This window comes from Amblyomma americanum, chromosome 4 (genome assembly GCF_052857255.1).
Source record: "Amblyomma americanum isolate KBUSLIRL-KWMA chromosome 4, ASM5285725v1, whole genome shotgun sequence".
NCBI lineage: Eukaryota > Metazoa > Arthropoda > Arachnida > Ixodida > Ixodidae > Amblyomma > Amblyomma americanum.
The window spans coordinates 48,215,091-48,238,450 of NC_135500.1; the positions used below are offsets into that span (position 1 = coordinate 48,215,091).

At 47.1% G+C, this 23,360-nt stretch overlaps 1 protein-coding gene across 1 annotated transcript in view; it reads left to right on the top strand.

Annotated features, from left to right (window-relative positions):
• Positions 1 to 1,762: 1,762 nt before the first annotated feature.
• The window catches only part of LOC144129483 (uncharacterized), a 61,279-nt gene continuing 39,681 nt past the window's right edge, over positions 1,763 to 23,360 (top strand). The window contains exons 1-2 of the mRNA XM_077663652.1: positions 1,763 to 1,860; positions 10,295 to 10,564. Coding sequence (XP_077519778.1) covers positions 1,779 to 1,860; positions 10,295 to 10,564 — 352 coding nt within the window. The 5' untranslated portion in view covers positions 1,763 to 1,778. The remainder of the gene's footprint in view (positions 1,861 to 10,294; positions 10,565 to 23,360) is intronic.

Genomic DNA, 23,360 nt, shown 5'->3' on the forward strand with positions numbered 1-23,360 from the left:
AACTTTTATAGCTCGGTCAGGTCTATTTTGCCTGCAGGGTTAGACGATTTCATGCTTTCGCGTTCCTCAATCAGATCTTTTGTCTCCTGAGGTAGCTTCCCGGTATCCTGTCGAACCACCCTACCGCCTACTTCTACTGCGTACGCCGTAATGATGGCTGTGAAATTATCGCTCGTTGTTTCAACAATAACATATTCTTCCTCAGTTGAATCCGAATACCAATTCTGCAGCGATATCCTGAATTCCTCTGAATTCTTACTGCTAACTCGGTAATCAACCTCCGCTGCACTACTTTCTTCCGTTCCCACTGTCAGGAGACTGTGAGGAGATGTCAGGAGACTTTTATGTTTTTTTTTTCTAGCGTTTAACCGCGCAGAACGTTTGGAATTATATTTTTTCGTATTTTGTTTCTCCTGTACTTCACAATTGTTTCTGCTGAATCTTGTTTTATTTGTCGGTTCATTGTCGTCTTGATAACTGTTTCATTTGCAAAGTCCTTTCTCACGTTTTGACGTAATTTCGCTCTGTGCTTATGTACAGAGCGCGTTGGCATGCTTTGCAACAAAGCATACTCTGTTCACGCCTGTGTTTTCGATCATGTCGTCTCGCGTTGCTTTTAAACGACCATATGCACCAAGAAGCCACGACGAAGCTTCTACAGCAAGTCTTTGACAGATGTTGAGACAGAACGTAAATCGCTTAGAACACTTCCTCCTAAAGGTATCTAATTTACCTTGGAGATGACAACATTTGCATCATTTCGTTTTAAATCACCAGCGGTCAACGACAACGCACAAGGAGAGCAGGACACAAAACAAGGCGCTGTTGTGTGTCCTTCTCTCTTTGTGCGCGTGCGGTATTTAATATTAAAGCGGCTCTGAAAGGGGCCCTCAATAATGTTGCGGTATACCTAGGATGTTAAAGGACGCCGCTTCACAAATATCCTCCAGCAATAATTTTTTTAATGTCTTTTGTGGAAGCTGAGTTGAAATTTGAATTTCCGCGTTTTCGAGCCTTTCTCCTTTCATCACTTTTTGCACGCTGAAATGTCGACGCTACCCTGTGGTCCTACCCACTCAGTCTCTCCTCCGGCTGCGGGTGCGCGCGGGAGTTCCCCGAGGGTGGAGCTTCCAGCCGCAGCCATGGTAGCTGCGTGAGGTCAGAAGGAGTTACAACGGCGAAACAATGATAGCCCTCCGCTGCTGATGCAACGAGCGCTGCATGATGCGCGTTGCGCGCGGATTCGGGTCAAAGCCCGGCCCCGCTGGTCGCCCCGAGACATAGAAGCACGAATTTCTAAAAATATATTGCAAATGGTCGCCTCGCTTTTGAAGACTTGTACGCGGCATGAACGCTCGGTGCCCTATACTCTACATAATTCACGCGTGTTATAGCGAACTTCAAACACCCTTTTCAGAGACCATTCAATGCCTATCAACTTACCAATATAGCAGCTCTAGCATAATTCGCGTCCTTGCTTGAGAGGAGATGTCCAACTCCTATTTTGAAAAAAAAAAATGTTTATTGTTATTTATGGTGGAGTTCTTATCTTATTACTGCCTTTTCTTGTATCTTCTCAGTTCAGGTAAAGTGTTTTGCTTTTAAGCAAACTTTTACGTAATATAGGCTGAAAACAGAAGACATATGAACCACTATTGTGTCATCTACGTCACTGCTTATAGCGTTCTCTTTCGTTTACCTAGTGAACGATGGTGACGGAAAAAAAAAGGTTAATATTTTTATCTCACGTTTCTTTCAGGGGTGAAAAGAACCGCAACATGTTTTGTTTGTTGGTCCTATCATCCTTCCTGATTTTCGGCATCGCTGGAGCGGCCACCCTTTATGCCATCGACGACATGGGTAAGCCATCAGGAGTTTATGACGGTGACACGATGCCAGCAACCTCTTTTAGGTACTGTTAAAGAATAAAAAAAACGTTCTAGAAATCAAGGTCAATGTAGCGTGGTAAAACGTGATAAAAAGTTAGGTGCCTGTTTGAGCCACAGATATTATTCGCTATGTTAACTGCTGTAGATCCCACCACAAAACGTGACGTGAAATGTCTATGCTCGCACTTCTAAAACTCTTCGGAGCTGTGCAGTTCTTCGTGGTCAGACCATTAAACCGTTCGTTTCAGTGCCGCAGCATTCTTCTCGCCTTTTGTCCATGACGTTGTCACCACCACGCAGCATCTACGCTATTTTCGCATATGCGAAAGTTCTGGCTGATTTTCCCAACCTCAAAAAGCCGCATACCAGAGAGTCACCGGTGAAGCCCTCGATCACTAACCACATTGCTGGTTCTTCCTTGCCTTTGCTCCGACACTATGTATGCACCAGACCCATCCTCCAACAGCCGCAGCAGAAGAATATGCAAGACTGCAAAAGGCACCCACCGAGACCGCTAAGACAAGTGGCGAGTCTGGAAGCAGTCTGCGGATCCAATGGATGCCATACCTGAGCTCGAAACCCTATAGGCACGAACCCAAACGCAAAGTACCTTTGATGACTACCATGTGCCTGCCACCGGTGTCGACCCCTGTCATCCTGCAGTAGCTTCGGGTACTTTCAACATTCAACGGCTTCCATGGTCAAGGCCCGGAATAATAGCTTGACCAATTCCAGCGCATTGCTATATTCTACAGATGGGCCCTACGATATGTTTTCTTTTTCTCGAAGGCCTTGCTAACACGTGGCAAAAACCATGAGACCTTGTCGACGATGTGGGCTCTATTCAAGAGAAAGCTCTTGGATACAATAACCAGTATTCTGCGTCAATAAAGAGCTGAGATGCCACTGCAGTCAGAGGTACAGCAGCTAAATGAAACTGTGAACATGTAGGTAGAAGGAACGAAGCACTTTTTACTGATTAGTGGACCCGATATCTAATAAGTATATTAATTATTCAAGAAGTTTTAATTACTCATGAAAAAGTAATTAAAATTATGTTTCTTTCAGCACCGCTATCCCATAACAGTGAGTATATGACTGTGAATAAATATACGTCCCTGGAGGCATAGGGGCATTTCCACAACCGCAGGTGGGAATTAGAAGAAAAACGGAAAAAGCTACTATAGCGACCCACAGCTTGGATAGCGAGCCCAGGGAGACTTCTGTGATCTCCTCTGGGAACTAGCAAGTTAGGGATGACATTTGCTGGAGAGGATTTTGGTTATCAGGCTTGAGTTACGGAAGCTTCGGCGGGATTGGAGAGCACATGAGATTTCGAAATTGATCCGAATAGAGTCGAGCTCTTTTTCAGGCCTTCGTAAAGGCCGGGAACTCGGTCTTCATCTAATAGGCGACCCTCGGCATGCAAGCGTACTTCTATTTTACGGCACGGCAGCCGGGCCCAACGGCAATGTGAGACAGAGTTTCCTACGGGAGCAGAGATTTGAGGTCCTCACCATCAAGCCAGGTTTCCTCACCCCGACCTTCCTCGGCTTCTAGAGACCCGTGTTTTGCCCCGTGCAACGGTTCTTCCGCTCTTACTCCAAGGTACTTGTTCATGTGCGAGAACCATTTCGCAGTTTTCAGGCAGAAAAAACTAAACTGGAATTCCTAATACGAGCGGTAAGAGAATAATCTTTTCTAGGCCCCGTACGAAGACAGCCCAAAACCGTCGCTGAACTCGCAATAGAAGCATCCACCATCGAAAGGACCCTCAATGCCCGGACCCTCCACTATAACTACCCGATGCAAGTGTGCACAATCTAACGGGATGCGATTACCACCACCAACGACTGGCGGGAAGTTATCCGCTAGGAAATGCGCCGAGTGCTGCCGTCTTTTTCATAACCTGAAGTTGTGTCTCTCATGGATGTCGTACGCAAAGAAATGCAGCAAGCGCGAGGAACTTCGCCACCAAGGACAGCACCACGGACGCGACAGGCTGTGAGCAACGCCAACACGCTACGCAGCTCGGGTCCCGTCAAGCAAGAAGTACGAAGCCTATCAGCCTCTTTACAACGCTCCCTTCCCCCCCCCCCCCCGCCCCCCCGCCCCCCCGCCGACCTTCTTACAAACCAGTCGCAAGCCTGCAGAACTACTGAAAACGTCCCTCTGTGCTTTCGCTGCAGGAAACCCGTGTACCTCCCGTTACACTGCCCGTACAAACACATGGGCCTTCATGGTTTGTCCTTCGATTAAGCGCGACCAAGACCAGGAGAACGGCCTGGGGCATAAACCATTATTTGCGCCGGTGAAAATGCCTGCCCGACCGCGGTTCCCGCTCTCCATTGCCGTCAGCCACGGGCTTCGTGTCGCCAGGTCGTGGCTATATATATACGCATAGGCCATTCGAAGAAGGTCTTGCCCACTCAGAGGAAACTAAAGAAGGCGGCCTTTGGAAGTGTTTGCTTCTCAGCGAAACGACATTCTCCAACGATGACGACAATATGCGCAGAGATGAAGATGACGACAAGACACAGCAGCGGCGCAGCCGTGCCACGCGGTATTCTCAAGGCGACGCGCCGCACTTCCGACTCCTCATCATCATCATCATCATCTTTATTGGCCCTTAAAGACCCTGAGAGGGTATTACATAAGGAAGGGGGGAGGAGCAGAACTTCGGAATATCATAATTGGTCACCCTTAGCATCACAGACGCAGTCTGCCTGGTTACAAAAGGAGAAAAAAATAGCTGCGGTTTAATGATGAATCTGGTTAGAAATCGAAAGCTGTGGTGTATCGGGCAAGTAGACGCGGCTTGGCGTTTGTAACGTTCAGTTCGTTCCGCACACTGGATAGGCAGCGCGCCCACCCTGCCAGGTGGCAGTTAAATACATGGTCGATCGTCACAGGTTCCTCACCCAATGAACGCTATACGTGCGCTCCTCGCCGCACTCCTCCATGGCGTCAGTCAAGCGTACGGCTTCGGCTTATATTCCTTCCAGACTGATGTCAAAACTGCAGTTTCCATCACACGACATGACACGATTGTCACGTGACTATTCTACCGGCCTCTAACAGCGAATCGAAAGGTCAAAGTTCAAAGGTCATGTGGTGCGACACCATGGAAGACCATATATGATAAGGCTTATAGCCACACTTGACCTCTGGCTCACTTGATGGTCAACAGGCAGCACATGGCGATATCAGCATTACATAGCTTAGTGAAGCTTTCGCTTCAGAAGTATATAAACATTCTATAAACGTTGCAGGCAGGTATGGCCAAGCACCAAACGACAACAGAAAACAAACCGTTAACGCAAGTGTCCCCCCACAGTACGCTTTCAACTACGGCGTCAGCAGCTGCCTGAACTTAATAGATGGCGTTCGATAACAGTGCTTCCCGTTGACAATGAATTCTTTTCTTTTCAGGTGGACACAGGGGCGCAACAAAAACACACGGACATAGAAGTAGACAGGGACGAGCGCTTACTATCAACAGGCTTTATTTGACGTAGACCGTTAATATACTTTCGCCTACCCAAGCGCCACTGTGCGAATCACAAGCACGTGGGTAACAGAAAACACCAAAAGAAATCGAAAAGAGGCGATTACAGAAATCTATCTAAGAAGACCGTTTCAGATCGGCGAAGCATTACAGACGAATCACTGATGCAGTTATCTCCTTTTTTTCTGATGTAATAGGCTTCCACCAGTTCCCGTTCAATCTGATCGCGGCTTCTCAACAATACTCTACAGTCCGATAATCGGGGAAAACAGACGACCTTAGTCTTCTTAGTGCATTCTTGGCAATGGTCCGGGAGATGGGAGCCTGTCTTCTTTAAAGAATTTTTGTGCTCCAGAAGGCGCTGGTTGAAGCAGCGTCCAGTTTGCCCAACGTAAACCTTCCCGCAAGTGAGCGGGAACTCATACACAACTCCTTTTTTGCAGGTTACGTGGGGCTTACGGTGTTTTACGCCACACTCTTGCCGTTTTTCTTTTCTTCTTATGCCTTCGCACAGACCGGACAACTTTCGCGGAGCAGAAAAAACAACTTCTACTCCGTACTTCTTGGCCACCTTCTTGATGTTGTGGGAAGTTCTGTGTACGTATGGTACCACCTCCGGCCTTGAACACTTCGTTGGGTCTTTCGCGTTGCTCTGCTTGCTGCCCTTCAATTTTTTGACCAAGGACTGCGTCACAGCAAGAATGAGGGAATCAGGGAAGCCTGCCTTTTCCAGCCTTGAGACCTGTGACAAGAAGCCAGCGTACACAGCGTGGTGACAGGACTTTGTTAGTGCCGATGAAAGACATTGTAAAGCGATAGCCCTTTTGATCGTCTTAGAATGATTAGAATGAAATGGCAGCAAATCTTTCTTTGCACGCGGACAATATCGCCAGCAAACAAGTGAAGGGTTAAATGTTAAGGTGATATCTAAAAACTGCAGTTGGTTATCACTGCTTGGCTTTTCATGGGTAAAGGTGAGTCCCATGCCTTTCCTACCAAACGTATCTAAAACATCAGCTACGGCCTCGTCAAAACTAAAATCACTTTCCTTCAACAGAACCAGGTAGTCATCTACATATCTGAAGACATGAGCTATACGGTCTGAGTCAAAAGTTTCACTCAAAGAGCGGTCAACTTCCGATAAAAAAATAGTAGAAAGAACCGGGGCTACGCAAGAGCCTATGCAAATACCTTGCTTTTGAAGATAGGTACGATCATTAAATTCAATAAAAGTGGCATTCTTTTCTTCTATGACAACATGCAGAAATAATTTGTTAAGTGCGTTAGTTGAGACGTGTGCTCATAAAATGACTAATGGAACTGAAGAGACGACGTGATGTTCTCAGGGGTGGCAGAGGGACGGTGTTGAAGGAAAACAGTAGTGCACTTTATGGAACAGCGGTAAACGGTAGATTTACCGCCTGTGCTCCAGAGGCTGGATGTAGAGATGATTTTAAGCTGGAATGGGTGTGGCAGTCGGATGAAATAAAGCGAGATGCACGTTATTGGGTGGCTTCTAGGCTGTCAGTTAAGTAAGCTTGGTATGGGCTCCAAATTGGCGTAGCAAACTGTAGTTTAATATGGAGGAAAGTTTGCACGATAGACTGCCAATGGAAGGAGGGGAGAAACTATGGTGCCCTCTTGTAAACACGAGTGGTGAAGTCTGAGTTTATGATGTGCTCCAACCACGTGAGGTTGTTGGTAATATGGATCCCTCGATACCGGTTCGATTCGACTTGAGAAACTGTGGTTGAGTTTAATGAATATGCGCAGCTGACCTTAATGCGCTTGCGTGTTACTTGCATGCATTTACAATTGAAAGCCTTCAGTTTCATTAGCCACGTGGAACATTAGTTTTCAATTTATTCAAAGTAATTTAGCAATAACTAATCATTGTGCCTGGCCATATGAGGTTACAAGACGCAGTCAGCTGCGAAAAAAAATAGAGGATGAAATACCAGTAGGAAGATAGTTCATCACGATTAAAAACAGAAGTGTGCCAGCCTCAAGACGCGTGTGGGATACCAGAGATGTTGTCGGTGGGTGGTCATTACGGTTAAAATCAGCTGACAGGAAACAACGAATACTCGTATGTGTCAATATTAGAGGATGGAGGCAAACCTGAGAGATTGACTGTAGGCTTGCATGAGGCGCACGATCAAAAAGGTCAAATACATTGTGGTTGCAGGCTGGCCGGTCAGCCTGGGTCCTATCCGCCGGCGTCATAAAAATTACCTAAAAATTGGTCTTAGCGCAAATAATAAACCCCGGGACAGAGAAATGTGAAAGATATATCATTTGTGAGTATCGCGGACCAATGCCGAGTTTCTAGCAGAATTAACTGTGATACGAGTGATGCCGCAACCACCTCGCAGCTGTCGCTGGCCCGAAGTTCCGACCTGGCATGCCTGGCGTCCGCTAGCTCCTCTGCCGAAGGCGCTGCGGTAATTCACCGCATTTCTATTTTATTGTGAGATAGTGCTGTTGACAGCAAATCGATGCCAAGATTAGGCTTTTTATTATAGCGCAGGCGGCTTCTGAGGCGCCGTCGGCAGCGCCTTCGATGCGGAACAGAGGCTCACCGACGACCAGAGCAGCCAGGCAGTAGCGCAGGTCGACGCTCGGCGCGCTCTCGTCCAGCGCCCTTGCCGAAAGCTCGCTACTTGGGCAGGCATGCTTTGTCGCTGCTCGAGTGCAGCAGGCAGTCCTTCTTATCACATCGGCATGTTTTTTTCTTTTCTGGAGCGAACTTCATGTAGCCAAGTAGCGCTCCGGCACTGCTGCATGGTGAAAAATCGTGGCAAACTGTGACATCGGCTGTGGGCGGGGCTTGACTCGAGCGCAGTATCAATGCTTGCCGCTGTGCTTCCGGAGGGGCGACAGTTCGCAAGCGGCGACGGTGTGGCGCGCAGGCCAAGTTTTCGCACATGTCTGTCGCAGTATGGCCGAAAGCCCAAAAGCCGGCTCTGTTCTTAACTCGAAAGTTATTTGTCGGCTTTAAATTGAGCGTGGCTGAAAGCGGCACTGATTCTGGTCTTCGACATCTGCTGAGCACGTTTGTTACCATTGCCGATGCTGAGTTCTACAGTTCTTTGTATAGCTCAAGTGAGCTCTGTAAACAGTTTCTTTTAAAAACGTTTCGGTGCATTAATGACTATAGCACGTCCCTTTGAGTGAAAAAAGCTGTAGACCCTATGCCATAGGATGAGGCCAACCATTTCCAGTAAGAAAGGATGTGAAACGAAAAGGGGAAGGAAACGCCTTGCCGCATCTTTCACCCTGAAGCGGAACTAAAGTGTCGTTCTTTCGCGCGCAACTTCAGTAAAAATAGTAACCGACCACCCAGTCATTGCACTGCGAAGTGACCTCTGCTAACAAGAAATGATATAGGAGGACGTCGAATTTAAAGGAACAGTGAGAACGACTCCATAGAATTGTGTTCTTGTTTGAAATTGAATCTAAGACTCTTTCTGGGTACCCCAATGTTGGTCCGAGCTCAAGATACGAATCTATTGTTCAGAAAATTGCATTAAAAAATATACACTGCACTCATTCATAGTCGTGACTTCTGCACAGCGAATGAGTACGCCATGATCGTTTTGAAGTGAATGTCCGTTTAAGGTAGCCTCTGGGATTCGGGAGAAAAACCGTGTCGGCGCAACCTATTTTAGTTGATAAATCGACCGACGGAGGCGATGCTTGTATTTCACGTTTTCTCTCGCATATAAAAGCTCTGTTTTCAGTGAACGTAGCGTATTTTTCGATACAATGCGGGTATCTATCGACTAACAGCAAATTCCTCAGGGACCTCAGTATCCCTTTGAGTTTCAACGTTTGAATGTACGCATCCAGGCACCACAGGAGGCACATCTGTAAAGACTGCCTTGCGGGAGCGGTGTAAGAGCTTAAAGTACGACATTAGTTTTAGTTATTTATTTACTATCGAGACACCAGTTTCCCTTGCGATAAATTAAAGCGTATGGGTTTTCTGCAAGATCACTTACCTGTCGGTGTATCTCAAACCTCCCGCAATAAACAGGAAGATCCTGCAAAAGAGAAATCCAACTGCGTGAATGGAGTTTATTTATTTATTTATTTATTTATTTGCACACAGGCTTATATGCTTCTTTCACCCACTCTCGCGACTTGAGGTATGCTGACTATGATGTCCTCAAACCCTTATACTAGATAGAGTATACGGTAGAAAACAGCAAAAAAATGTACGACGCACTGCGAAATGTAAGTACGCCTAAGTTGAGCAGCTTGGTGAGCGGACTTCCGACCTAGCGTATGGAAACGTGCTCGAACGGCCTCTTCATTTTTAAATACAATCAATGGGTTCAGCCTCCCAGAACTGGAAACTGCGACTCCTGCGCATTGAAGGAAAGGTATTAATAATAAAAAGTTCAGCTGCATTCAGAAACTTCGAAGCATATGTGTCGATTATGAATGGCGCCATTAGTACGATAATAAAAAAATTCAGGGGGCACTTTGTAGACCTAAAGTGCGGTGAGGCGAAAGCGTTTAGGGCGGTGTTGCTGCTTGTGTCACTAATGTGTGGTTAAGATGTTAATTAAGTACACAATTGTTTGTGAATCTTAAATGCTGGAGACACTGGAGGGCATTTGGGAGCCATCCATCTGATATATATATATATATATATATATATGCGCGTTGTAGTACCGTAGTCGTTAGCACGCTCAGCTGCGGAACGGAAGGATGGTGGTTGGAATCCCATCTTCCGCAAAGAAATTTTTTCTTATCGAGGTGTCACGGACGGACGGACGTACGGACGGACGGACGGACACTGCCAGTATCAGCCATTCAAGGCTATCGTTATATATGGGCTATTGTTTGGTGTGCCAGGTTCCTAATATTCCGCCTACGGTTTGTGCAGGGCTGCGCGACGAAGCGGCTTCTGGCGAGGAAGGCGTCAAGGTGGCGGGGGCGCCGTGGCTCAAGGACGCTGCGGCGGCGCTTAACCAGACGTTGGTGATCCCGATCAGTGCTGTCAGCGTGAGATACGCGACGGGCAGGCTGACGTCAAGAAGCCCCCAACTCGCCTTCTCCGTCACAGTCAGCAAGGCCTCCTCCACCACTGAAGAAGAAGAAGACAGCCCGGAGATAGCCTCGGAGGAAACGATTCTGCACCACAGAAATCCGAAGGGTGCGTCGTTCTGTGGCGGCAAGATGTGCCATGCGAAAATGTGCACGCTGGCGGCTCAGAGTGCTGAAACTCATTACAACAGAATTCTGTTTAAGCATCAGCTTGATTCTCAGCTCCCATTCTTCCTACGTTTTCCATTTTTTTCCCTTCTGCGCAACTATCCGCCGCGGTGGCTCAGTGGTTATGGCACTCGGCTACTGACTCGAAAGACGCTGGTTTGATCCCGCCCACGGCAGTCAAATTTCGATGGAGGCGAAATTCTGGTGGCCAGTGTGCTGTGCGGTGTCGGTGCACGTTAAAGAACCCCAGGTGGTCGAAATTTCCGCAGACCTTCACTACGGCGTCCCTCATAGCCTGAGTCGATTCGGGACGACAAATCCCAATAAGCCATAAACCAATCCTTCTGCGCAACTAAAAGGTAAGCAAGTGGTTCAAACGTAAAGCGTATTTGCCAGAGCGAGCTTGAACCGTGTTGACGAGCGTGCAATCGCCAGCCGTACGGCAATGAAAAAAAAAACAAGCTGCGCCAAGGCTTAGAGAGCTCCGAAGGAATACGCTGGTGATTTCGCCTCTATATCCTGGCTGGCGGTAAAAGGGTTTGCCAGAGGCCTAGGAAAAACAGTTCATGCTCTACTTTTCCGCTGCAGCACCTTTCGCTTTCTGAATGGCCGGCTCACCAGCGCCGCCATTTGTGCAGTTCCACTGAGTGCTCCTTGCGGAAGTCAAATGAGTGCGCAGGCCGTGCTCTCGCAAGCATGGAGTGCTCGACACAACGCTTCCCTTATGCGTGCAGAAACCTTCGCTTGGTGCAGCGCTCTTACGCGGATCTTGATTAGTGCGCAAAGTTTCTGCAGCCGGATTTCACGCTTGTCATAGCGAAAAATTTAGTCACTCGATGCGAACGGAATTCGGTACAGCAGAAGTTGTTTGCCTTTTTTCAGTGACGCACAGAAAAGAAAGATATCATTCTAGAATGATTGCAATGGTAATACGCGCATATGAAAACTAAATGGAAAAATCTGCATGCAAAATGTGCCATATTTTCCTGCAATACTGTTGATTTTTGTTACACCGTTTTATGTGAGCTTGTTAGCAGTAATGCAATTTCACATCGCTACTTTGTCGGAACCAATTCATTGTACTAATTTTACTGCGATATTATGTTATTTACTACGCTTCGTAGAACATGCAGGCAGATCTCGATAGTTTCACTCATGGTTTTGTGCCTTAAAGGTGAACCTATCACGCTAGACTTGCTGCTGCCTTCCGTTAACGAGCCTTGCCCGTCTGGAGAAGTGCTTTTGGTTCATGCGGCCGCCACCATGTAACACATAGCGCTGGACATCCAAACTTCCACTGGATTTTTTAATTTTGTGAAAGTGCAGGACGCACTTTACATTACAAGTCATAATTTGAAGCACTTAGGAAGAGTATGCCGTCAACCTCAACATGTTCGAGCAAAATCTCAACACACTGTGTAGCTTTCTTGCATTTGCATGTGAAAACGTTGCTACTGAACTATGCAGCGTTCGCTGCTGGAAGTCAGTAGTTGACTCTACCTGTTAATGTCCAGGAAGGCTGGGCATACTTTTAATGCGAAAGAATTATTAGTTCCATCAGGAGAAAAGCCGGCGGTGGGTGTTAGTGTGTGTACTCGCAGATGGTGCAGAAAATCCCAGTGATTGCAAAAAACGCAGGGTGACGTCATCACGCGGCTGTAGGATGCAGAAACAATCTTCATTCTAACGTTTCGACCAGGGTCTGGCCTTCGTCAGAGTACTCTGACGAAGGCCAGACTCTGGTCGAAACGTTAGAATAAAGATTGTTACTTTTTCCACCGTGCGCCCACTCTATTGCGTATATATATATATATATATATATATATATATATATATATATATATATATATATATATATATATATATATATATATATATATATATATATATCAGAGATGAAATTCTTCACGGCCACTGATTAAAAATATAATAAGTTGGGGAAGTCACATTGAAAAACGTAAAGAATTTATTCAACGTTTTGACCAGGGACTGGTCTTTATCAAGAATGATCATACAGGGCATGGACACGTCTTCTTATAGCATGAGACACAGAGGGCTTAAAAAGAAAAGAAATAAAGAAAAAAAGGGATGGGGAGAGCGGAACACAGCACAGACACCTACCCCATGTTAGGGAGGATAGGCGCCGCTTCGCTTACGCGTGCACTCGCTGCACACACACGAGGTGTAAGAGGAAGGCCAGGCTGGGTTGGCACGCGGTTACTTCGAAAAAAAAATTGTAGAGAGAAGCAATAACAAATAAAGAAGAAAACGTGGTGGGGGCTTAACAAAAGAACAGAAGTGTACGCCAATTGTGGGCGTCTGTACGCCTCTGGCCGCGTTTGTGTGGCCCCATGCGACTCCCAATGGTGGCCCAAGGAGGTGGCACAGGCTGCGACTGCACACATGGTGACACGTGAGCCGCTAAAACCAGATGAGGTTTGCATGCGTGGACCACATGGAAAGGCTTGCTTAGAGGAAAGTAAAAAAGAAATAATGCACAGAGATAACTGCAGAGCAATGGCCGAGAGAAAGAGAAAAACGAAAAAAAGAAGAAAGAAACAGGGGACACGAACACACAAGACACACATGCAAATATGTCACTGCTGTAGCATCATTGAGGAGAAGATATGCAGGAAACCATAGAAGCCCACTAAAAGAGCGCCAGATTGTTAGAAAGTGCCCGAAGAATGGAATTGCATCCCAGGGAACAATGCTCACGACAACACGCCAATATTTGGATAGATACAGATGACAAGCGGAATCATAAAAGGGCAAAAATGAATGCAAATACAACACAAGTGTGAATAAAAAGTGTGTTGAAAAGAAAGTGTTACCTAAAATACAGCGACCAGCAAAAACACAACAATAGTAATACTACGATGAATACACATGGGACACGAGCGTCACAGAATTAGCGTTTAACCACAAGAAGAATTTTAATACCTCGACAGGAACTTAAACTGTGAAACATAGAAGAATGTGTTATAAAAAGTCACCATAGTAGATTTAAGGAACACCCGTTTGATTGCAAAATAATGCCCAAGAAAAACACAAAATCATCGCAGGAAGATTTAGCCTGAAAGACAGGACCAGTTTGCCAGCGCTCTCATTAATGCCACCAGACAAAATGTTAAACTTAAATATTAGGTATTATTCACAGGCTTCCCTGTCGTAATGTGTCTGGAAGCCAGATTGAAGAATGGTGGCCTTGAAGCTTTCAAATGGGTGGCCTTTTGTGGTTACGTGTCTTGAAAGCGGCAGATATGGTAGTGATCGTATGTGTGCTCTGTGGTTATTCTCAATCGGAAAGGAGTTTCAGTTTGTCCTATGTACTGCGCACGGCACAAACCGCATTCGAGAATATAGACAGCGTTGCTGGTGTCACAGTTTAAGTGTCCTCGAATTTTGAATGAGAAAGATGACGCTGTGCTACGAACTTCTGTGACCGCACTGATCCTTGGACAGAGCGTACAGCGCGGTTTATTGCAAGGGTTGCACCCGGAGACTTCACCATTGTCTAGTTTCAAGGAGGTTACAGTATCTTTGATATTTCTTGCCAGCGTGATTTCTTGCCAAAACTGTGAGCAACCGTTTGTCGTCCAGCGGTCCAGATGGTGCCATACGGTTTCTGATTGCATATAGCTTGATGTGCTAGTCCAGTTGGAGGCTAGCTTGCGACAGGTATTTGAACCGACGACATAAAATTTGGCTGTGGATCTTCTCAGTTAATCCAGGATGTACAAAGCGAAAGGTGTCGGCGTTCATTGTGTTCATTGCCGTTGGCGTTGACAACGTTCTAGAATTGGATGATTTTGCGGGAAGACGCATAACAGGCTCCCGGGGTCAGTGGACGCCTCAATCGCGCTTTGAGGTGCGTGGCGGTGATTAGAGAGATCAAGGCGAAAAGCTGGGCTAGTTGGTGTGTAATCAAAAATTAAACGACTACCGCATATAACTAGGACACCGACATTGAAGACAGGATTAGCGCTCGTCCTGTCTTCTTCTGTGTCTGTGTCCTAGTTAAATGCGCTAGTCTTTTAATTAATGAGACAGATATGTGGGCCGCATGCATGCATTAGCGCTGACAACATTTTGGCAGACAAGCAGCATTACAGCAATAGGCCGCAGCGTTCATTGGGTGACCAACTTCTCGCGATCAACCATTCATTGCCACCTGCCAGGGTGGTAGGGTGGGCGCACTGCCTATCCAAGTGTGCGGTACGCACTCAACGTTACACACGCCAAGCCACGTCTACTTGCCCGATAAACCACGGCTTTCGATCTCTAACCAGATTCCGCAGAAGTTAAACCGCAGCTAATTTTTTTCACCCAGCTGAGGCTCAGCTAGATCTCGTGGTCAGGCAGCTGTTGCACCGCGGCTATGAAGACCTGGCGCCGCGACGGCGCAGACTCGGCTCGGCGGCGCGAGGAAGTCACGTGATGCGTTGCTATGGCAGCAGCGCCACGTCATCTGGCGTCGCGTGATTGTGCCGTTACGTTTCTCGGAGCCGAGTTGGCTGTCGCTCCTGCTAAGCGAGTAAAGCTTCCGCTTTTATACACCGGCAGTTGTATGCCTTCCGAGACTCTGTATATGTCTCCCAAAGACTTCTGACAACAAAAACGGGAAGGGGTATACTGGACAAGGTAGGCCTCACAAGTGAATCCGAACAGGGAAGAGCGAATATTCTCAGTGATATAAGGACAATATCAAGATTCCGCCACTTCCCAAGAACATGAATCCGGTCTTCCATGATCGGAGAAGAAGGGATCGAGCGGAAACCTTGCTAAAGAAGTACGGGGGACGGGCGGACGTGGTGTATACGGATGCAGCCGAGTACCGGCATCGGAAGGCTATGACGGCGGTGGTCGTCGATGAAGACAAGAGCATAAAAGCGTGCTGATTGTCAGGGGCAGATCTATAGTCGCGGCAGAGGAGGTTGCGATAGCTCTTGCGGCTGTACAGAAAGGGATTAAGTAATTATTACTGACTCGAGGAGCGCTGTACACAACTTCAGCAGACGCAGAGTCTCTGCAGAAGCGGTTAGGATTCTAGAGGCGGGAAAAGGGGTAGATCAGCCGATTTTGCTGGTCTGGACTCCTGTACATCAAGCTCTACGAGGGAACGAAGGACCACACAACCTTTTCTGAGGACTCACTTGCCGGGCGAGCTCAAGCTGTTCTCCAAACGAACTGATAGCAAGAGAAAAGGATGGGATGCTCACCTATCGTGAAATGGCGCAGTGCTGCAGATTAAGTAGACAGTAATATCCGCAAGCCGATAGCAAACTTAGTAAAAAGGAGGAGACAGCTTGGAGGAAACTCCAGGTAGGGGTGTTTCCAAACCAATGGATTTATAACAAAATATATCCAGGGTAATTCAATGCTAGATGTGAACACTGTGACGGATGTGCGACCATGGTACACATGGTCTGGACTTCCCCACGTTGCAAAGACAACACACGCACACCATATTCATGGGAGGCTCTGATGCACAACCCTGACCCAGAACTCCAAAAAAAGAACATCGTCAGTCAAGCTTTCGACGCCTCCGAGTCCAGCGGTTTACGGCCGACGCCTTGCCTGCGACCCTCCTGCGACCCTCCTATTGATTGACCCTGAAATAAAGTTTTTTCCATCCATCCCTTAAGGCGTGGTTGAGGCGTCCACCGAGATTTGAGAGAGTTACTGTGCCATTTATTTTCCTCAATAACATTTCTGAAATGAAAATTGGGTTTTGAGAAAAGGTAAATGGCGCAGTAACTGTCTCACATATCTCGGCGGACAACTGAACCGCGCCGTAAGGGAAGGGATCAAGGAGAGAGTGAGAGAAGAAACAAAGAAAGAGGTGTCATAATGGCGGTCTTCAGAATAATTTCACGCAGATGACATCACCCACTGCGTTTCAGCAGGCAACGATGCTGAAGTTAAATCCGCACTTCAACAAGCGGCAGATGTCATTTAGCGCCACGTAGCCGGAGTCGACATCTCATGCTCTCCTCAGAAGTCCGAGCTCCTGCTCATCCGAGGTAGCGCGGCCTCCACGGCCATCCTCCCATCTGCATTACTGCTAGCGGCCAACCCATACTCGAAGTATCCACCATTAGGATATTGGGGCTTCTCATCCAGAGCAATCGGGAAAACACCGACACTCTGGCTCAACTCACATTCTCTGCCTCTCAGACCTAATTCGTCGCATTGCTATAAACATAGAGGCATACGAGAGGCGGACCTCCGACGTCTTGTTCAGGCGTTTGTTATCAGTCGCCTCACATATACCCTCGCTTACCTTATATTAGCTGCCAGGAACGGGACCGCGTTGACTGCCTTATTAGACAGGTATACAAGGCGGCTCTCCATCTCCCTCACCGGACCCCACCTATAAACTACTAGCATTAGGGCTCTGCAACAGCCGGAGCTTTCGGATGCTCGTCTCACTTCTCAGTAGGAGCGTCTCGCCCACACGCCCACGGAACGTAACATACTCGACAAGCTTGGAATAAGCTTCGAAACGACCATCGCCGACAGGGCCCAGCTTCCGTTCCATATCCACGGTAACCTTATTGTTACCCGGGCCCTCTCTCTAAAAACATGCACCCAGAGTATCATCTCGCTCGTCGCAAGGACAGGGCTAAGTCTCTGCACAAACAGTATTTGATAGATCGAACAGCGGTCTGCGTCGACGCCGCCGAATACGCCGATCGCGATGCTTTTTCGCTCGCGGTTGTAAACCACTGTGAACGGCGGTTGGTTGCGTGCTCCATTCCCGTCAGATCGTCTGAAGAGGCCGAGGAGGCGGTCATAGCCTTGGCAATGGTCTCCACCTCTGCAGAATCCATCTTCAGCGACTCTAAATCTGCGATTCTTAATTTCGCCAAAGGCCGGTTCTCCCCCGTCACCCTATCTCTCCTCCACTCCACCAAAGACCAACTCCGCCCGATCTAATTGATCTGGGTCCCTGCGCACTCATCCCATCCAGGGAACGAGGCGGCCCACAATCATGCCCGAGGATTCGTCGATCGGGATGTGGTGTCGCTCGTCCGAGATCTTATGGTTATATTTAATTACATCACCATACAACACCGCTTAGGTAGAATTCTATCTACCCCCGCACATATTTCTCTAACCAAACCCCAGGAGGTTGCGTGGAGGCAACTCCAAGTGAACACCTTCCCAACCGCGCGATATATGCCCGCATTTCCTGGGGGGTCTACTCCCCTTCATTTAAACTATGTGGGCAATATCATTACATGCCACTCTATCCCACATACACTGCTCTTGCCCTCTGGTACTCACTTCCTCGAGGTTTGCAGCTCTCGAATCCAGACCAGTGGGCTGATGATGATGAAAATGATAAACTTGCCCTCTTCCTGCCGTCACTAAAAACTTCATTGATCGCTTTTATTTAATTAGGTGCTTGAAGGTGACATTTAACTTATCAATTTGCATCCCCCTGGCCGCATAACCGATGTGCAGAGGTGGATTTCGCGTACTTCTCAAAGCCCAATTTAAGAAACCTGTTAAGCTAAATTTCGATCGACCTGAATGGTTCACTCTGCTCGGCGAATTGATTATGCAGATGAAAATTACCGCGGACACTTAAAGTTGCACTAAAGAGGAATCTGAACTCGTCTTTTTACCGCGGGAACTCGGTCCACACTTTCCGGATGCTCTTAGAAACTTCGAATTTTTGTCCTGTGTGGCCGGTTGCCCTTATAGTGTTAAGCGTCCCGGTTCCCGCTTTTTCTTTTTAACTCAACGCTGTAGGTAGGAGTCAGCCAACGCGTGTAGTGCCTTTCAGCCAGTCCCGTGGCGGCTGGCTGCTCTGCCATCGTCTGAGTAATACGTCCGTAATAATACGCGGAGTGATCTTCGAAAATGCGCAGGTAGAAATGTATATGGCAAACCTGAGCGAACTGGAAAAAGCAATTCTTCGCCTCGCGCATAGGAGTTCAATCGTATAAAATTAAACCAAGATCTTCGCCGGACCGAAGATCTTGCTTTAATTTTATACGATTGAACTCCTATGTGCGATGCGGTTGACGGCAGCGGCCGCTCCAGTGGCGACTTGTCCATGCGAGGAAGAGATGTCCGACGACGATGGCTCCGACGACGGCTCGCAACGAGTGACAAGGCAACGTGGACTGGTGAGTGATGTGAACCCTATTATGCCGCTAGCACGCATTTCTGACATCCGTTTTTTGCGAAGGTGCCAGTACAACGGCTGCGCCGTCATGCCGAACACCATGGAGTGCGTCTGCTGCCGGTAGTACCCAGCCGCGGTGCAGAAACAGCCGGGTCTGAGCTGCAGTACAGTGCACCGCGATTTTGAAAATCTGTGCCGCAACGAGGGGGTGCTGGACCTGTCCTATTTAAACATGCGGTACTACCGGCAGCCAGGCATGGGCGACACCACCAACCAGTAAGTTCAACAGCAAGCTTCACAGATCGCGTAATAACGCTACCGGCGCTAGCTTTTGCAACTACGTTAATTTCCACAGCGTGATCTAGAGCGCATACCCATGCGGTTAGAATGTTTATAACTTCGTATACATTGCGAAAACGCGGCGTGCTCAGGTCATGACCACATAATTTGTGCTACGTAGAAAACGACGATGAGCGAGCAGTGCCGCAGGACAAGCGCAGACGAGGGATTGACTAAGTATTGGGCGGCTGGTCCTGTTTTCATTTTCCCCCTCTGCCTTTGCACCTTTTTTCTGGTGTGGATAACGCGCGCGATGAGTTTCTAAATCTCAGGTAATGTCTACGCAGTTTCCCGGCCAGGGGAGGTCCCCCTGGTAGGCTTCCCTGGCGCCTCATGAGATGCCTCTGGAAGCTTTTCAACGCTCCGGCGCCCGCAGCATTCCTGTGACGCTGGTGCCAAAGGATAGTGGTTCTATCGAAATTAATAATCCCGAGCCTGTTCGAGCTGCTCTCCAGGCGGCCACTTCCCTTTATGAGGCAATCACCGAGGTAAGGCAGTTTGGACGTGGCGGGATTCTGTGCCGTTCACCAGACCTGTAGTGCGTAAAGGATTTTCTAAACTCCTCATCTTTTGGGCCTTTTTCGGTAAACTGCTTCATTTCGTCTCATCTGGCCTGTACAAAAGGTTTGGTTCGCGGTGTGGGCACTTGCTTGTCTCCAGTTGAGACCTTTCTCTCTGGAGCGGGTGCTGTTGCTGTGTATCGCTGTAGCCGGGAGGTGAACAATTAGCGGGTGCCAACGGAAACGGTTATTACTACTTTTGCGGGTACTGCCTGCCCCTCAGAAATAAAAGCATGGCCACTAATCTTCCGTGTAGATCCCCTTCCGTCTAAGCCACTTCTGTGCAGCAATTGCTGGCCATATGGCCATAGTGCTTGTGGCTGCAAGTCCACCTTGCGCTGTTCCAAATGCGGCAATGACCATCCACCAAATTTATGCTCTGATCAAAACGAGAAGTATTTCCGGTTTTGTGGATACCACGCTGAATATTCCATAGATTGTCCTTCTCGGGATCATGAATAGCAAATTCTAGACATAACCGACCGCAAACGCTGTTTGCAGCGCGAGGCAATATCAGAAATTAAAGAGAGCGCTCACGGCTATGCAGGTGTGTCAGCCCGTTCAGAAGTGACACTACATTCATCTATCTCTCAGGCAATAGTGACTGCTGTGGAAGCCTCTATGGCTAAGATGGTTGACAGGAAAGTGTCCACTGTCACAGAGTGCATGTCTAATACTCCGGCTACGCAGATTACCCAGGCCATGCAAATTAGAATGACTTCTGCCTTGTCAGCCATGCCTTCCTTAATGACCCAACATTTCTTACCTGAGCAGTCTCAGCCCCAAGAGCAAGTTACTGCTGTTCCTCCACTTCCTCGGCCCACTAATTCAGATAAACCTCAAATTATTCATAATGCAGAGATGGTTGATGTGGATACGCGAATCCTCAAACGCAGTGGACCCCCATGTCTAACCCTTCTTCTCCACTTCCTCAGTCGAAATAAAAGAAGCAACAGATTGGCTCTAAGCCAAAAGAAACAATTTTAGGGCAGGCAGTTGCTGCTACCCGGATTTCTGAACGATAGGGGTGTTAAGAGTTCTCCAGTGGAACTGTCGAGACTTCTTTCCGCTTCAATAGACTTACTGTATCTTAGATCTCAAAATAATCCAGACATAATTATTTTACAAGAAACTTTGCGTACATCTGAAACACACTTCCATTTGCAAAATTATTCATTTCGACAAGATCGTCAGTCAAGAGGAGGAGGCTTACTCATACTAGTTTGTTCTAAATTTTGTCACAGGGCTAAGATTACTTTTCAGTCCTCTACTATAGACTGAGTTATTGGCTTTAGACTTTGAAATTCCAGGGTGCTATCCGTTTTCATTAATAAATGTTTATTTTCCTTGAGGTGTGCAGGATACCAGGCAGCTAGATCTGCTGCTCCTTAATTGTCAGAAGTCAGTTCTCTTGGCCGGTGACTTTAATTCTCATCATGTGTCGTGGGGCTTTAAGACAGAATTCTGTGGTAAGCGCCTTTGGGATTGGGTTGCTGATAACCTTTCGTATATGAATTCAGGTTCGGCCACATTTCTCCGCGCACAAATTCGATCTGTGTTAGATTTAACTTTCACCAGCCCTAGTGTTCCTGTACTCAATTGGTCGACAGTGTATTGTGGAACATCTAGCGATCACATACCTATCGTTTATGATAATAATTGCCGCTTAACTCCGGCGTGCTCTCAGTTGAGGTCATATATAAACTATAACCAGTTTCAGTCTTCTTTGCGCTCCACTCTTGCTTCAGCGGTTCATTCTGCTGAAAAGCATACAGCAAAAGGCATATGCTTGGCTATTGAGGAATGCCGAAAGAACTCCGAATTTTTGGTACGTACATCAAGAGGGAACACTTCAGCTAAATGGTGGAATGCAGATTGCTCACGGGACTACAGGCGCAGAAAGGCTGCATGGAAGAAGCTCCTACACAATCAGTGCCCAAAAGATTGGCATGATTATAAGTTCATTGCGGCTACTTTTAAATGCACAATCTCACAAGCGAAAGAAAATGATGAATCCGAGCATTTTGAGTTCCTATCAAAATCAGGAAATTGTCGCGAAGTTTTCGGATTCTTAAGATCGCGGAAAAAGATTCCGGTTTCAGGAAATTCACCCTCATGTGTTTTCACCCCGCAAGAAGCAATAGAAACAGTTGAGACAATTGCCAAAGGACTAGAGCAGCGTTTCGCCTCTGTACTCCGCGTTTGTGGCGTCAGTGGACCAGTTTCAGCATGCCCCCTTATTACCCTTCCCGAGCTTTTCCCGATAGCGTTGAGGTTACCAAGTGCTGCTCCTGGCCCTGATAGGGTAACATCAAAAATGTTAAGGATCCTCTTTGAGGAGTCCCCTACATCCTTATTGCGCCTGGTTAATTTTTCAATCAAACATGCATGGATTCCTCTTTAGTGGAAAATCGCAAAAGTGATCCCTTTACCTAAAAACAATGGTGGCGGCTATTCTCTGGATAATATTAGACCCATTTCATTGACATCAAATGTGGTTAAGTTAATTGAAAGGGTCATACTCCTACGGGTTTCGGAGTATGTGGGCCGCAATAATATCCTTACTTCCTGTCAAATTGGTTTCCGTCAAAAATGTTCCATATGGAATGCTCACACTGATCTTGAAAGTCACGTTCGTCTTGTGCGGCACGAAAAAATGCATGCTGCGTTGGTGACATTAGACGAAGCCAAAGCTTATGATCGTTTAGAACACTACATATTGCAAAGATGATATACTCTGCAGTCTCCGAATTACTTACTTGCGTGGATATCTGCGTTCCTTGAAAACAGGCAGTTTTTTGCATACAAATTGGTGTGAATTCTGTAAGATATAAACAATCCAGAGGTGTTCCACAAGGGCCAGTCTTGTCGCCTGTGCTCTTTAATATTCCGATGAGCTCTATTCCCAGCCATCAAAACATTCGCACGTTCGTCTATGCGGACGACATTGCATTTTTCACTGCTGCAGCTGACATTCACTCTCTCAATGTGCGCCTGCAATCGTACCTGAATTTGCTTGAAATCTGGTTGTGTGACTTACGTCTCACCTTAAATGTAAACAAGTGCGCTGTACTTGTTTTTTTTTTTCTAAATGAAAGATCCTGTTTATCTGTCTCTCTGTTACCAGCGACAAAATATTCCTCAAGTTAAGCCATTAAAATATCTTGGTGTCTTTATAATGACAGCCTCACATGGCGCTCTCACATTGACCATGTCGCAGTGAAAGGGGCACGTGCTGTGGGCATGTTGCGTAGATTAAGTAATCCCCGGTCTAGAATGCGGAGAGATGCACGTTTGCTGATTTATGTTTTGTATGTCGGACCAATTTTAGATTTTGGATTGTGCTGTTTTCTGGTACGGCTGCTTACAAAATTCGCCCGCTCGTTGTTTTGGAGCGGGAAGCGCTTCGGTTGTGCCTTGGCTCCCCAAATTTGTGGCCAATAACGAGCTTTATCTTGAAGCCCGTATGCCTCCTTTATCATCCAGATTTCAATTCCTAACTGTTAAAACGTACCTAAGGATATATGAATCAGATTTACACCTCTGCATGTCTGTTTTTGTTGCCAGCCGACTTCCTTTTTTGGAGTCCACTGGCCTAGATTTCATACCCCTTTTCATACAGCTGGGTAATCTTGAATGACCGTTATGGATGTTCCCACCGCAGTCAAGTCTCAATTGCAAACCAAGTCACGAAA